Consider the following 14,315-nt stretch of genomic DNA (forward strand, 5'->3'; position numbering starts at 1 on the left):
GGCCCCAGGCTCCTGCTAAAGATGCAGCAAAGGAAAGAAAGCAAGAAGAGACCTTGCGAAGTTCACCTCTTTGGTTTGCATTTGGGTGTTGCAGAAATCACATGGATGGGACACTCAACCGCCTCCACGCGTCACGCACACGGGAAGCGGCAAGGGAGGCGGGCGCCTGGCCCTTTCATCACGTGCACCTTGCTCAGGAACGCTGGTGTCCCCCGACCTGGCCAGATGCTGGGTCTGAAGCCATGGGGCCATATGCAAAGCTGTCATTGGAGCTGAGCTGAAAACAGGGCCGTGAGCTTCCCTGCCTAACACAACCGTTCTGCTGAGGCCTTGACCCAGCTTCCAGCAGCTTCTGGGGCAGGCACAAAACCCCAAAGTGCTACCGAGCCTTTGGACCCCGCGCGCAGATGCAGCGCAGGAAGATGGGGCCGCTGGGGACGTGCGGCCCAGGACAGCACGGCTCAGTCAGCCGGGGGAGTTAACGGACTTGCCTTCTCGAGCTGATGCCTGCCAAAGGCCAGAGGCACATGGTCCAGACCGGTCCCCAAACCCGCCCCACACGGACGCCTCCAGAACTGGGGTGGGAGATCCCCTGGCACTCGTGAGGCCCGGCCAGCTGGCTCTCCCGTGCCCTGCACCCCAGGGAAGGACAGCTCGGTAACAGCGGTCCTGCCAACCGGCTGGTCCCCACCGCTGTGCTCGGTGTGTTGGGGGTCCCCTCACCCCCTGGCCGTGGAGCAGGGCTGGGGCGAGGTGACCACGGTGGGAGCTCAGTGATCGGTGGCTCCTGCATTGGTTCCTGGCCCAGAGCACAGGCCGATGTGCAGACACGCGTGGGAGCAGGAAGGTGCTCTGCAGCCTGTCATTAGGGTAGTTGTCCCTGGGAGGCACCAGCACTGCCACCTCCGCCCGGGGCGCGGCTGCTTCCTTGTTCCCCGTAGAAGGGCAGGAGCCACGCTGGGGTGTTGTGCAAGGCTCCCCCCCCGGGCTGGCGGGACAGTATATAGCCCGATCGGCCCGGTGCTCGGCACTGCATCACAGCGGCACCATGAAGTTGGGCGGCCTCATCCTGCTGGCAGGGCTCCTCGTCCTCTGCGCCCAGCTCCAGCCTGTGTCTCCACGTGAGTACTCTCTGCCCATTCACTCCTCCCCACCCCTCTGGGCTGCTCCCCCTCTCAGCCCTCGTGGCACCCCACCCTGCGCCCCTCCCTGCCCCTCTCCTGGACATGGCCATCCTGCCTCTGCCACCCGCCGGGGCCAGCCTCTGCTGCTGCTGCTGCTCCCGCAGGGACCCCACTGCCCCAGGCATGGTGCGTGGCACAGCCTTCAGGTCTTGCACATCAGGTCTGTCTAGGGCTTGCTCAGCTCCCTGCAGCCCCAAGCTGCCCATGCCCAATGCAGGACTGATGCCAATGCCCAGAGATGCCCCATCCCACCGCCGGCTGGAGCCCCCCAGGGATCTCTGGCCTGGTGATGCTTTGGACACAAAGAGCAGGAGAGGACAGATTTGGACACCCTGAGCTCTGCACCCAGTGCTTCACACAAGAAGCGTGCTGTGCGCTGCCCCCAGCTCCACCTGGGACATCTCAGTGCCGCCGACATCCTGCGCCAGAGAAACTGGGACATTGCCCCGTGGTTCCCCAGCTGCCACGGCGCTGCCGCCCCCACCCCACTCTTCCCCCTGCCGCACAAACGAACCGCTGGTGCCGCTTGTGGCTTTCACGCCACAGCTTGGCCCTGATGAACTAGGGCAGCCCCGGTGTTGCCAGGGGCTCACAGCCATTTTTCCTATTCCAGAGAAACCTGGACGCTGCCCTCGGATACGAGTCCCTGCGCGGCCCATTCGGCTATGCCTCAACGACTATCAGTGCCCCGGACGACAGAAGTGTTGCCGCTTACGCCCCTACACCAGCCCCAGATTCTGCATGTGGCCCCGTTTCGGTAAGGGGCAGCTGCGTGCTGGGGGGGCTGCAGAGGGAGCCCCGGGTCCTGCCCCGGCACAGCCATGTCTGGCTGGCAAGGCACATGAGGGCTCCCTGTGGGCAGGAGGAAGCAGACCTGAACGGCGAGGAGCCAGGGCCCGTGTGAGAGATGCCTGGAGCGATGCTGGAGCCCAGCAGCCCCCAGCCTGGCCCAAGGCAGGGGCTAGAGATGGGGGAGGCAGGCTGCGGGTCTCAGGGCTGGGACTTTCCCAAGCCCGGTGGAGACACCACGCTCACTGCCGCTGGAGAGCCACGGGCATGCAGTGGCAGCCCAGATCTCTGGCAGCGATCTCGGGCTGCCCCCGGAAGGGATGTCCTAGCAGATGCTCCCAGGCAGGTGGTGCTCCTCCAGCCCTGCGGACCAAGGTCCCCACACCGCAGCCACGGCCGCAAGGGGAACAAGCGCACCGGGGGGCGGGTTTGGGGGAGCCCCTGGAAACCTCCGATGGCCTCCCCTCCACAAGGACTAGTTTTACAACTTGCCCCTCGTCCTGTTCTGCAGGAGCTGGGACATTGCCCCGTGGTGCCCAGCTGTCACGGTGATGCCATCCCACCCCCCCCCACTCTGCCCCGTGCCACACACAGGAGCCATCGGGGCCACTTGTGGCCTCCACGCTGCAGGTCGTCCCCTGCTGGCCGTGGGCAGCCCCGGGGTTGCCAGTGGCTCAGAGCCGTGTGGTCTGCTCCAGGGAAGGCCGGAGACTACCCCTCGATGGCCGCAGCCGGAGACTACCCCTCGATGGCCGCAGCCGGAGACTACCCCTCGATGGCCGCGGTCGGAGACTACCCCTCGATGGCCGCAGCCGGAGACTACCCCATGGAGACCGCAGCCGGAGACTACCCCATGAACCCTGCAGCCGGAGAGTACCCCGTGATAGCTGCAGGGGCGCGGGGGAACTGCATTCCTGGATACAACAGCCCTGAGTGCCAAACTGAGAATAAGTGATGCAGCAAAGGCTGCGGTGAGGTCTGCATGGATCACAGTCAAGGTGAGGGGCAGCTCTGCACTGGGGGCGAGGGCTGCACAGGGAGGCCCCCCCCATCTTGCCGTGGCACAGCCACATCCAGCCACTGAGGCGCATGGAGCTCCCTGCGGGCGGGAGGAAGGATCTGAATGGCAAGGATCCAGGGCCCGTGTGAGAGGTGCCTGGAGTGACACTGGAGCCCAGCAGACCCCGGCCTGGCCCAGGGCAGAGGCTGGAGATGGGTGTCACTGTGCCCAGCCGAGGTACCTCTGGGGCAGGGGCTTGGTGGTCTCACAGCTGAGACTATCCCAAGCCTGGGCGAGACGCCGCACGCAGTCCCTCTAGAGAGCCGTGGGCACGCAGCGCTAGCTCAGAGCTCAGCACCAGCCCAGGCTCTGGCAGCGATCTCGGGCTGCCCCGGGCAGGGATGCCCCCGTGGATGCTCCTAGGCAAGAGGTGCTGCTCCTGCCCTGCGGACCTAGGGGGGATGAGGGCACCCGGGGGTGGGGGGGGAGCCTGGCCACCAGCACCTGGCAACCTCTGGCCTGTCTCCACTCCACAGGGCCTTGCCATCGCCTGGGAGCCCGTGCATGACGGCACTGCGGCCTTCTGCCCAACGTAATGACGACCCCGAGGCCCCCAAGTTCCCAGACTCTGCTACACAATGAGACCTTCCACCATCACCTTTGCCACCCCTGTTCCTGCTGCCAGCCCAGCTCTCCCAGCCCCCAGCTCTGCCCGGTGCACGGGGCATCCTCTGCCCAAGCCAGGCTCAAGCTCTGTGATTTGCTCCCTCCTCCTTGAATAAACGAGTCCTGCATGAACCTGCCCTGCCTCGTGCCCCTGCCTCGCAGCCAGCACCGCCCTTGCCACAGCCTGCGCCCCTCAGTCCCCTCTCCCGAGACCTGTGGGCAGCCAGGGTGTGAGCTGCCAGTGCTGCCACGGGGACCTCGCTCAGAGCCTCCCTGTCCGTGGGCAGCACTGGTCCTGCAGGCAGGCAGAGAAGGGACACGCTTGCCCTGGCGTCCACACCCAGCCAAGCTCCCGGGATCGCTGGCAGGAGGGTGGCAGATATGAGGACAGGCCCAGTGCTAGTGGCACACAGTGTGGCCTGCCACATGCATGGACAGGGGCTCACGGTAACTGCAAGAAGCTGCCTCTGTGCGGTGGGAGGCACCGGCGTTCACCTTCCAATGGGATACTCCTGGGACACATGGGCCGGAGCCCTCTGGGGCAGGAGGCCAGGCCCCAGCAACACCCCCAGCCCTGGAGTACACCAGGAAAGGTTGCAGGGAGCCTGGCCACTGGCCCTGGGAACCTCTGACCTACAGGTCAGAGGCTGGGACCTGGCTCCACGGCCACCCCAGCCCAGCCTGGCTGCAGAGTCCAGCCTGGCTGCCTCCTTCAGAGCCCTACAGCAAGCAGAGAAAAAGGGGACAACGGATTCCTTAGGACAAATAATAAAAAGGCAGGGGTGGGAGTGGTGGTCCAAAGTTCATAACAGAAGTGGCAAGGGAGGACACCAAGCAGAGCGCACCAGACAGCATCCACTGGCCCTTAAATGAGTCCAAGGAGCCAGCAGACACTGCCCAGTGATACTCTGCTCGGGGATGGGAGTGATGTCGAGCAAGGAAAGCGGCCCCACACTCCCCAGGGCCCTCTGGGCCAGAGCCTCCTTCCCAGTCATGTACATGCTATCTTGGCCAGGCCAAGAGGAGGTTGCACACAGGTCCCAGGCCTTGGTAGGGCCATGGGCAGGGAGCACATGAATAAAAAGGTGCAGGGAGAAGTGCAGCCAGGACCTCAGCAGGAGGCTGTGGAGCAGGCGGTGCTGGTGCTGCAGCCTGGTGCACTCCAGGGTCTCCCTCCCCACCCCCAGCACCCCTCTCCTGCCCAGGCAGGACCTGCTCCGGGACCAGGGGACACAGCTCTGGAAATGCAGGAGCCCCAGCAAGGGGGGCTGGCAGCACCAGGCAGGGGGGCACCTCCCAGCCTGGCCCTGGCCTGGAACTGAGCCCTGGCCTCTGTGCACGCAGCCCCCAGACAGGGTGGGCGCCGCACTCTGGGGCCACCTGACAGCGCCAGCCTTGCCCTGCCTGCCAGGTTTGCTGTGGGTTCGCTGCCCCTTGGGTGCCAGGGATGACACACATCCAGCACCCCCCCACGCATGGAGGTGCAGGCAGGCACGCAGCTCAGGCAGGGGTACTTAAGAGCAGGCACCGTCCCTTTACAAGGAGCCTGAAGTCATGAGAAGGGCTCATACTAATAGGCATTTAAAACCAGTAGAAGGAAACTCAGGTCCTGGGTCTTGGTGGGGCCATAGATGGGGAGTGCATGAATAAAAGGGTGCAGGGAGAAGTGCATCCAGGACCTCAGCAGGAGGCTGTGAAGGAAGTGGTGCCAGGACTGAAGCCTGGTGCACCAGGGTCTCCCTCTGCCCACAAAAGGGGAGGCGTTGGGGGTGTTCATGAACTACACCAGAAAAATGCCCATGGCCACAGCTCCATAGACGAGCCACCAGCTAAGGTCCCAGTGGCTCTTGGGATCAGGGTGAAGTGCAGCTGGTCCACTGCACACCCTCACCCCTGCCCAGGTCTCGGGTGTCACGTGGGCCCAGCCCACCAAGTTTCTCATTAGCCTTCTCCTCCACGATGGCACAGGAGCGCTCCCTCCCTTTGCTCCTGCACCAAAGGCAGGCGCCTGAGGGGCGAGTGTCCAGGCCCGCCACCCACATTGGTGCTTCCCCAACTCACAGGATCACAGACAATGAGGGTTGGGAGGGACCTCGGGAGGCCACCTGCAGTCCAGCTCCCTACTCAAAGGAGGACCAACCAGCCCCAACTCCACCATCCCAGCCAAGGCTTTTTCTGTCCGGGTCTTAAACATCTCCAAGGATGGAGAGGCCACCACCTCTCTGGAAAACCCTTCCCGTGCTTCAGCACCCTCCGACAAAGAGAGTTTTTCCTAACATCCAACTTAACCCCACCTTTCTGCAACTTGAGCCCCTCGCTCAAGTCACCACTGAGACCAGCCCAGCTCCATCCTCTGTGCAGCCCCGCTGCAGGGAGGTGAAGGCTGCTACTCAATCCCCCTCGGTCTTCCCTTCTCCGGACTGAATCAGCCCAGTTCCCTCAGCCTCTCCCTATGCGTCCTGTCTCTCAGCCCCCCAAACTATTTTTGTTCCTTCTGCGGGACTCTCTCCAACTTGTCCACATCCTTTCTGTCAGAGGCGATGCGTAGGGGGTGCACACGGGTGCGCCCCCACGAAAAGGCTCCACCGACAGTGTGGGCAGCACCTGCGATCACCGCTGCCCGCTGCCTGCATTCCCGGTAGCGTCTGCAGGTGGTCGCCAGGGCTGCGCGAGGCTTCGGAGCCGGAGAAGCTTCGGACATGTCGGGGCCCCAGGCAGCACGTCCCGGTCGCGGCGCAGCCTCGTTTGGTTCTTCGGAGCCGCCTTGGAGATCTGGCCATAGGGTATAATGGGGAAACAATGAAATACCTATAACTTTTGTTGGGTTTTGTCCAACTTGGATGAAACTTGCAGGGATGGTAGCTTCTGCTGAGAGCATAAAACCTGCCAAGTTTCAAGAAGATCAGTGCAGGGGTTTGGGGGGAACTGCCCCTCAAGCTGCAGACAAGCAGCACTGGTGCCACGGGTGACCCTGTGCGAGCTAAGGCGCAGCGGGGTGACAGCCGCAGGGTGGTGGCCCCTGCTGTGACGCTGCCAGCCGTGGATGAGATCGGTGCAGGGCGGTCCTGGGGCAGTTGATCGGCTGTATCTTTCCTCCCCTTAGCCTGGCTTTGTAGGTGCTAATTGCTGCTCGTTAAGTCGGTATGTAGCAGCGAGGTCCTGTGTACAGGCAAGTCCCAATGACGCAAATTCGGCCTTAGGCGCTCGGCTGCTGGGGCTGGCCCTGGGTGCCGGCCGGGGCACGGCTGGGGCTGGGGGGCTGGGGGGCTCCCGCTCAGCTGGCCGCCTTGTCTGGGCCCGGCGATTTCGGCTACACGCGCTGACCCCCGCCCAAGTTGTGATTCTCCTGTATTGAGTCCCCGGTCCCTGAGTGAATCAGGATGGGTCGGCTAGTCACTGGGAGCGCAGCAGCCAGGCCCCCCGCCGTGCCCCCTCCCGCCCCGGGACAGCCCCACAGCACCAGTGGCACTAGTGTTGCTTGTCTGCAGCCTGAGGGGCAGTTCCCCCCAAACCCCTGCACTGATCTTCTTGAAACTTGGCAGGCTTCATCCTCTCTGCAGAATCTACCATCTCTGAAATTTTCATCCCAGTCAGACAAAAAACAACAACGTTATAGATATTTTATTGTTTCGCTGTTAAACCCTATGGCTGGATCTCCGAGGCAGCGCCGAGCCGCTTCGGCCGGATCGAGGCGCAAACCCAGGCTGGATCTCTGGGCCAGATCACCGACATCTGAAGTGGCTGGATCCGAAGCTGGACTGGATCGCTGCCGACTCGCACAGGCCTAGTAGTTGGCACTCGCCACCCCCCACCTGTGGCATCTGCGGGAGCTCCTCGCTTCCCGCCACCGCCAGCGCTGCCTTGTCCCCGCAGCTGCTGGGGGCACGCCTCATCCGTGCTTTATGCATGGGGCGCCTGAAACCGGCCACAGGACTCCAGATGTCCCTCCCCAGTGCTAAACTAAGATCGCCGGGGGCGGGCGAACAACCATCGGAGCAAGTGCAGGAAGTGACAGGCACGGAATCGGCACGTCAGGGCACAGTCGAACTGAGCCCGGGACAGGACTCTCCTAAATGCGCAAAGCAGCCCAGGGCGTAGCTGCCTGGACACAACTGCCAGGAGCAGGGGGAACAAATAGGGGAACTGTCTCTCCTTCCAGGCAATAACAAATACCATCTCATGGGGATAACGGAGATCTGGTGGGATCCTACCCATGACTGGGCCACACCTATCAGTGGCTATACCCTGTGTGGGGGGCCAAGAGGGGGGGGCGCTCCTAGATTGAGCCTGTGGCGAGCAGTAGGGAGCGCTCCTGCGTTGAGCCGCCCACCTCCCTGCGCCCGACCACCTTCCCGGCTCCGAATGACTCCCTGGGGCGCCTTGTGTCCGGCGACCCCCTTCCCGGAGCACACTCACTACTCTGGGGTAACGTTGCCGCCACCACCCCGAGAAGGGACTGTCTCGGCCCTGTGTCCTCGGGGAAACACAGGCCTAATAGTCCGACGGGTACTCGACCCGGTACAGGCACTTGGGGTGCTTCCCCAAGTCAGGGGGCAAAAAGCAAAGTCTCCCTTAGTCCACAGACCTAAGGGGTCTCATAGGCATTATTTAGACCCACCCCTCAATGAGTCTCCCACACCAGTCGAAAAGGAGAACTTTATCGATTACAGGGGTAGGGGAAACTAGGGTACAGGGTTGAGCAATATCCTAGAAATCCTAAAGAGCAAACAGTGTGGCTGCGGTAGCCTTTTGGTCATGCATCTGTGTTACTGCCAGCTAGATATCTATCAGATCTCGAGTAGCTGACTCACAAGCATCTTCCAGAGGCCGGTGAAATTCCCCTCTGTACGCAGGCAGTTTCTAGCTCATGAGTTTGGGAGAGAGAGCCAACTTTAGATGGTACAGCTTCTCTGTGTCCCCCGCATGGCTGCTGCCTCACCTCATGGCCGAAGCGAGAGAGCCTCCTCCCCGCCCCAACCTATATAGCCCCTGCGACCTCATTCCCCTGGGCCAGTGGAGGTCAGCCCCGGTTGGCTGTCAGCCAACCAATTTGAAATACATCACCTGTCACCGGGCAGACTCCAGCTCCCCAGGTAGATGCCCCCCACCCGGGTGGCTGGTGCCAGTCCCGTGGGCAGAGGGAGCAGGTCCCCCCCCCTCAGGACTGCAGCCAGCTCAGGTTACCTAAAGAGACCGGCTGAGGTGTGACTCCCCATCTAATCACATTGTCACAGGGCAGAGATTTTGGGGAGAAACCAAGGTGGCTTTCTGCCACGCTTCCCCCACCTTTTATAAAGCTTGGATCCGTAGCTTCACAGAGATATGGAGACAAGCGTGCTAGTTTGGAGGGGTCACCTTTCGACCCTACAGAGAAATTACACACCACGTAGCACTGATCCTAACAATAAAACACCTGAAACATAACAGCACATTCGGGAACTTCCCCCCCCGAGCGCTCTCGAGCAGGTCTGAGTCCACCCGACCCACGGCCCCGAGTCCTTCCGCGGCAGGGCGTCTGCGGCCACGCTCTGGCTTCCCTCGATGTGCTCGACGGTGAAGTCGAACTCCTGAAGCTGCCGGGCCCGTCGCTGCGGCTTGGCAGTGGGGTTTTGCATCGTCTGCAGCCACCGCAGTGGGGCACGGCCCGGTAGGACGGTGAGCTGCTGCCCCCATAGAGAGGGCCTCAGCGTGTTCAGCGCCCAGACGATTGCCAAGCACTCCTTCTCCATAGACGACAGGTTTCGCTCCCGAGGGATTAACTTCCGGCTGAGGTACACCACGGGGCGCCGCGTCCCTTGGTGCTCTTGTAGGAGTGCGGCTCCTCGTCCCGCGTCGGAGGCGTCCGTGGCGACGTAGAAGGGCTCATCCAAGAGCGGTGCCTTCAGGATCGGGTGTTTGACCAGGGCGGCCCTTGGGGTGTCGAATGCTTCTTGGCACCCCGGCCTCCAGACCACGGGGTCAGGGCTGCCCTTCTTGGTCAGCTCATGTAGGGGAGCCGCCGTCGCCCCAAATCCCGGGACAAACCGTCTGTAACGTCCAGCCAGGCCGAGGAAGGCTCTGACTTGCTTCTTGGTTTGTGGAGGCGGCCAGTCCTTGATGGCCTCGATCTTGTCCCATAAGGGAGCAATATGACCTCCACCCACCCGATGTCCCAAATATACTACCTCGGGTAGTGCCCACTGGCACTTTTTGGCTTTCACCGTAAGACCAGCGTGCTTGATCTTGCCTAGCACGGTGGTCAGATGGATCAGGTGCGATTCAAAGTCCTGACTGAAGATGGCGATGTCATCGATGTACGCCACGGCAAACTGCTCGCACCCTTGTAGCAGGTTATTAATCAGCCTTTGGAAGGGTGCAGGAGAGTTGCGCATACCGAAAGGTAAAACTGTAAACTCGTATAGTCCCACCGGGGTGGTAAAGGCAGACTTGGCTACGGCATCCGGATCCAGCGCCATCTGCCAGAACAGATCGAGAGTAGAGATGACCTTGGCTGGGCCCAGGCGATCGAGCAAAGTGTCCATCCTGGGCATAGGGTGTGCATCGGGGTGGCGATAGCGTTCAGCTCCCGGCAGTCCACACAGAACCGGATGGGCCCGTCCTGCTTCTGGACGAGCACCACCGGGCTGGCCCAGGGGCTCCCTGAAGGCCAGATTACCCCTAACTCCTCCATCTCTGTGATCTCTCGCGTTATTGCTTGCTTTGCCTTCTCATTAACTGGGTACGGTCGGGAGTGTACAGGGCGATGGCTGCCCGTGTCTATGGAGTGCCCCGCCAGGGTACCGAGAGGCAAAGTCCACTAGAGTCAGGATGTAGTTTTTCCCTCTACGAGTCTTATGCCTCAGCGGGCCCACAATGTCTATCCCCACTCGCTGGAAGGGTGATCGATGATCGGGAGGGGCTGTAGGGGAGCCCTTCTCTTGTCCCCACTTTTGCCCGTCCGCTGGCATCTCTCACAAGATCGGCAATAATCCGTCACATTCTGGGCAATTCGGGGCCAATAAAAGTTTGCCTGCAGCCGTTGGCATGTCCGTTCCCTGCCCATGTGACCGGCACACGGTAAATCGTGAGCCATGGAGAGCAATTGTTGTCTGTATTTGCGAGGTACTATGATCTGGCGATGGGGTTCCCCGGTCTGGGCACGACTCTTTGGCACCCACAACCGGTAGAGAAGTCCCTGATCCCAGACCACCTGTTCCCTCTTCTCCGGGGTAAACTCGCTCTCTTGCTCCTGAGCCATCCGCTGGAGGTCCTCCATCGCCCTGTACACTCCCGACCGTACCCAGTTAATGAGAAGGCAAAGCAAGCAATAACGCGAGAGATCACAGAGATGGAGGAGTTAGGGGTAATCTGGCCTTCAGGGAGCCCCTGGGCCAGCCCGGTGGTGCTCGTCCAGAAGCAGGACGGGCCCATCCGGTTCTGTGTGGACTGCCGGGAGCTGAACGCTATCGCCACCCCGATGCACACCCTATGCCCAGGATGGACACTTTGCTCGATCGCCTGGGCCCAGCCAAGGTCATCTCTACTCTCGATCTGTTCTGGCAGATGGCGCTGGATCCGGATGCCGTAGCCAAGTCTGCCTTTACCACCCCGGTGGGACTATACGAGTTTACAGTTTTACCTTTCGGTATGCGCAACTCTCCTGCACCCTTCCAAAGGCTGATTAATAACCTGCTACAAGGGTGCGAGCAGTTTGCCGTGGCGTACATCGATGACATCGCCATCTTCAGTCAGGACTTTGAATCGCACCTGATCCATCTGACCACCGTGCTAGGCAAGATCAAGCACGCTGGTCTTACGGTGAAAGCCAAAAAGTGCCAGTGGGCACTACCCGAGGTAGTATATTTGGGACATCGGGTGGGTGGAGGTCATATTGCTCCCTTATGGGACAAGATCGAGGCCATCAAGGACTGGCCGCCTCCACAAACCAAGAAGCAAGTCAGAGCCTTCCTCGGCCTGGCTGGACGTTACAGACGGTTTGTCCCGGGATTTGGGGCGACGGCGGCTCCCCTACATGAGCTGACCAAGAAGGGCAGCCCTGACCCCGTGGTCTGGAGGCCGGGGTGCCAAGAAGCATTCGACACCCCAAGGGCCGCCCTGGTCAAACACCCGATCCTGAAGGCACCGCTCTCGGATGAGCCCTTCTACGTCGCCACGGACGCCTCCGACGCGGGACGAGGAGCCGCACTCCTACAAGAGCACCAAGGGACGCGGCGCCCCGTGGTGTACCTCAGCCGGAAGTTAATCCCTCGGGAGCGAAACCTGTCGTCTATGGAGAAGGAGTGCTTGGCAATCGTCTGGGCGCTGAACACGCTGAGGCCCTCTCTATGGGGGCAGCAGCTCACCGTCCTACCGGGCCGTGCCCCACTGCGGTGGCTGCAGACGATGCAAAACCCCACTGCCAAGCCGCAGCGACGGGCCCGGCAGCTTCAGGAGTTCGACTTCACCGTCGAGCACATCGAGGGAAGCCAGAGCGTGGCCGCAGACGCCCTGCCGCGGAAGGACTCGGGGCCGTGGGTCGGATGGACTCAGACCTGCTCGAGAGCGCTCGGGGGGGGAAGTTCCCGAATGTGCTGTTATGTTTCAGGTGTTTTATTGTTAGGATCAGTGCTACGTGGTGTGTAATTTCTCTGTAGGGTCGAAAGGTGACCCCTCCAAACTAGCACGCTTGTCTCCATATCTCTGTGAAGCTACGGATCCAAGCTTTATAAAAGGTGGGGGAAGCGTGGCAGAAAGCCACCTTGGTTTCTCCCCAAAATCTCTGCCCTGTGACAATGTGATTAGATGGGGAGTCACACCTCAGCCGGTCTCTTTAGGTAACCTGAGCTGGCTGCAGTCCTGAGGGGGGGGGACCTGCTCCCTCTGCCCACGGGACTGGCACCAGCCACCCGGGTGGGGGGCATCTACCTGGGGAGCTGGAGTCTGCCCGGTGACAGGTGATGTATTTCAAATTGGTTGGCTGACAGCCAACCGGGGCTGACCTCCACTGGCCCAGGGGAATGAGATCACAGGGGCTATATAATTTAGGACTGCCCAGGAGGAGGGGGCAGCAGCCATGCGGGGGACACAGAGGAGCGTGACCATCTGAAACTGGCTCTCTCTCCCTAAACTCACGAGCCAGAAACCGCCTGCCTCCAGAGGGAAACCTCACCAGCCTCTGGAAGATGCTTGAGAGTAAGCTACTTGAGATCTGGGTAGATATCTAGCTGGCAGTAACACAGATGCATGACCAAAAGGCTACCTCAGCCAGACTGTTTGCTCTTTAGGATTTCCAGGTTATTGCTCAATCTTGTATCCTATTTTCACCCTACCCCTGTAACCAATAAAGTCTTCCTTTGTGACTGGTGTGGGAGACTTATTAAGGGGTGGGTTTAAATTATGCCTAAAAGACCCCTTAGATCTGCGGATCTAAGGGAGACTGTACTTTTGCCCCCAGACTTTGGGGAGTGCCCCGAGTGCCTGTACCGGGTGGAGTACCCGTAGGACATTAGGCCTGTGTTTCCCCAAGGACACAGGGCCGAGAGTGAGTCCATTCTTGGGGTGGTGGCAGCTACGTTACCCCCAGGCTAGCATATGTCGGGCCGGACATAAGGTGCCCCTAGGGAGGCATTCGGAGCCTGGAAGGTGGTCGGGCGCAGGGAGGTGGGCAGCTCAACGCAGGAGCGCCCCCGACTGACCCACCACAGTGCATTCCTCCTTAATGTAGAGTGCCGTGCCCCCACCTTTCCTTCCCATCCTGTCCCTCCCGTACAGCCCATAGCCCTTGATATTCACTGCCCAGCCATGTGTTGAGTCCCACCATGTTTCAGTGATCCCCACTATGTCTGGGTTGGGGTCAGCTAGCAGGAGAGTGAGTTCCTCCTGCTTGTTTCCCATACTATGAGCATTTGTGGAGAGGCATTTGAGGCCTCCTGTGGATGTGTGTACTGGCCCCCTAATCGCAGCATTGCCCTGGCCCCTGTCGCTTACCTGTGTATACGTTTCGCTCGTTGGTCTAGGCTGGACTGTACCTGTGGGTGTTGCTTGGTCTGGGAGTCCGATGATTCCTCCACCCTCATCTTCCCTTTCCCCTGTCAAGAAGCAGCTATCTTTTATTAGACCAGCTAAATAGTTGGAAAATTTTTTCTTTGCAACCGTTGGGCACAGACACCCTTCTTCAGGCATAGGAAATGGCTGTTGGTGTTTGTGTGCTCTCCTGGGTCAAATAGAAGCCAATATGCAAACTGCAGGTCTTTGAAACCGCAAATGTGTGGCAGTGAGGTTCAGAGGGAATGGGAGGTGATTTCTAAGTTTTTCTGAAGTTCTCCTGCATAGTTATGAAGCATATTTGGAGTTGTGTGTAGCAGCCAGAGGGCTCCAGAGAGGTCTCAGAAGTCTGGAAGAAGGCCAATGTTGTGCCTATCTTTAAGAAAAGGAGACCAGAGGGACCTGGGCATTATAGGCCAATCAGTTTGACCTCAATCCTAGGTAAAATCCTAGGAAAAAAATGGTAATTCGCCAGCTGGACAGGGGAAATGAGGTTGATGTCGTATACTCGGATTTCAAAAAAGGCCTTTGACCTAGTCTCCCATGATGTCCTCATGGTTAAATTGGAAAAATGAGACCTTAACTAAACTATGAAACTATGAAACTTTATGGTCCAGTGGCTAGGAAACTGGCTCTGTGGTAGGACCCAAAAG

The 14,315-nt window shown here is 60.4% G+C and overlaps 1 protein-coding gene across 1 annotated transcript; it reads left to right on the forward strand.

The window, feature by feature from the left end:
* The first annotated feature begins 1,048 nt into the window (after nucleotides 1-1,048).
* Nucleotides 1,049-3,620, forward strand: LOC149856916 (uncharacterized). Its single transcript, XM_090020693.1, has 4 exons — nucleotides 1,049-1,121; nucleotides 1,798-1,941; nucleotides 2,672-2,971; nucleotides 3,510-3,620. Exons 1-3 carry the CDS (start codon nucleotides 1,049-1,051, stop codon nucleotides 2,926-2,928), a joined length of 474 nt encoding a protein of 157 aa, XP_089876819.1. The 3' UTR covers nucleotides 2,929-2,971; nucleotides 3,510-3,620.
* The last annotated feature ends 10,695 nt before the right edge of the window (nucleotides 3,621-14,315 follow it).

Source organism: Crocodylus siamensis, chromosome 10 (assembly GCF_052110815.1).
Source record: "Crocodylus siamensis isolate JL-2025a chromosome 10, ASM5211081v1, whole genome shotgun sequence".
Classification (NCBI taxonomy): Eukaryota; Metazoa; Chordata; order Crocodylia; family Crocodylidae; genus Crocodylus; species Crocodylus siamensis.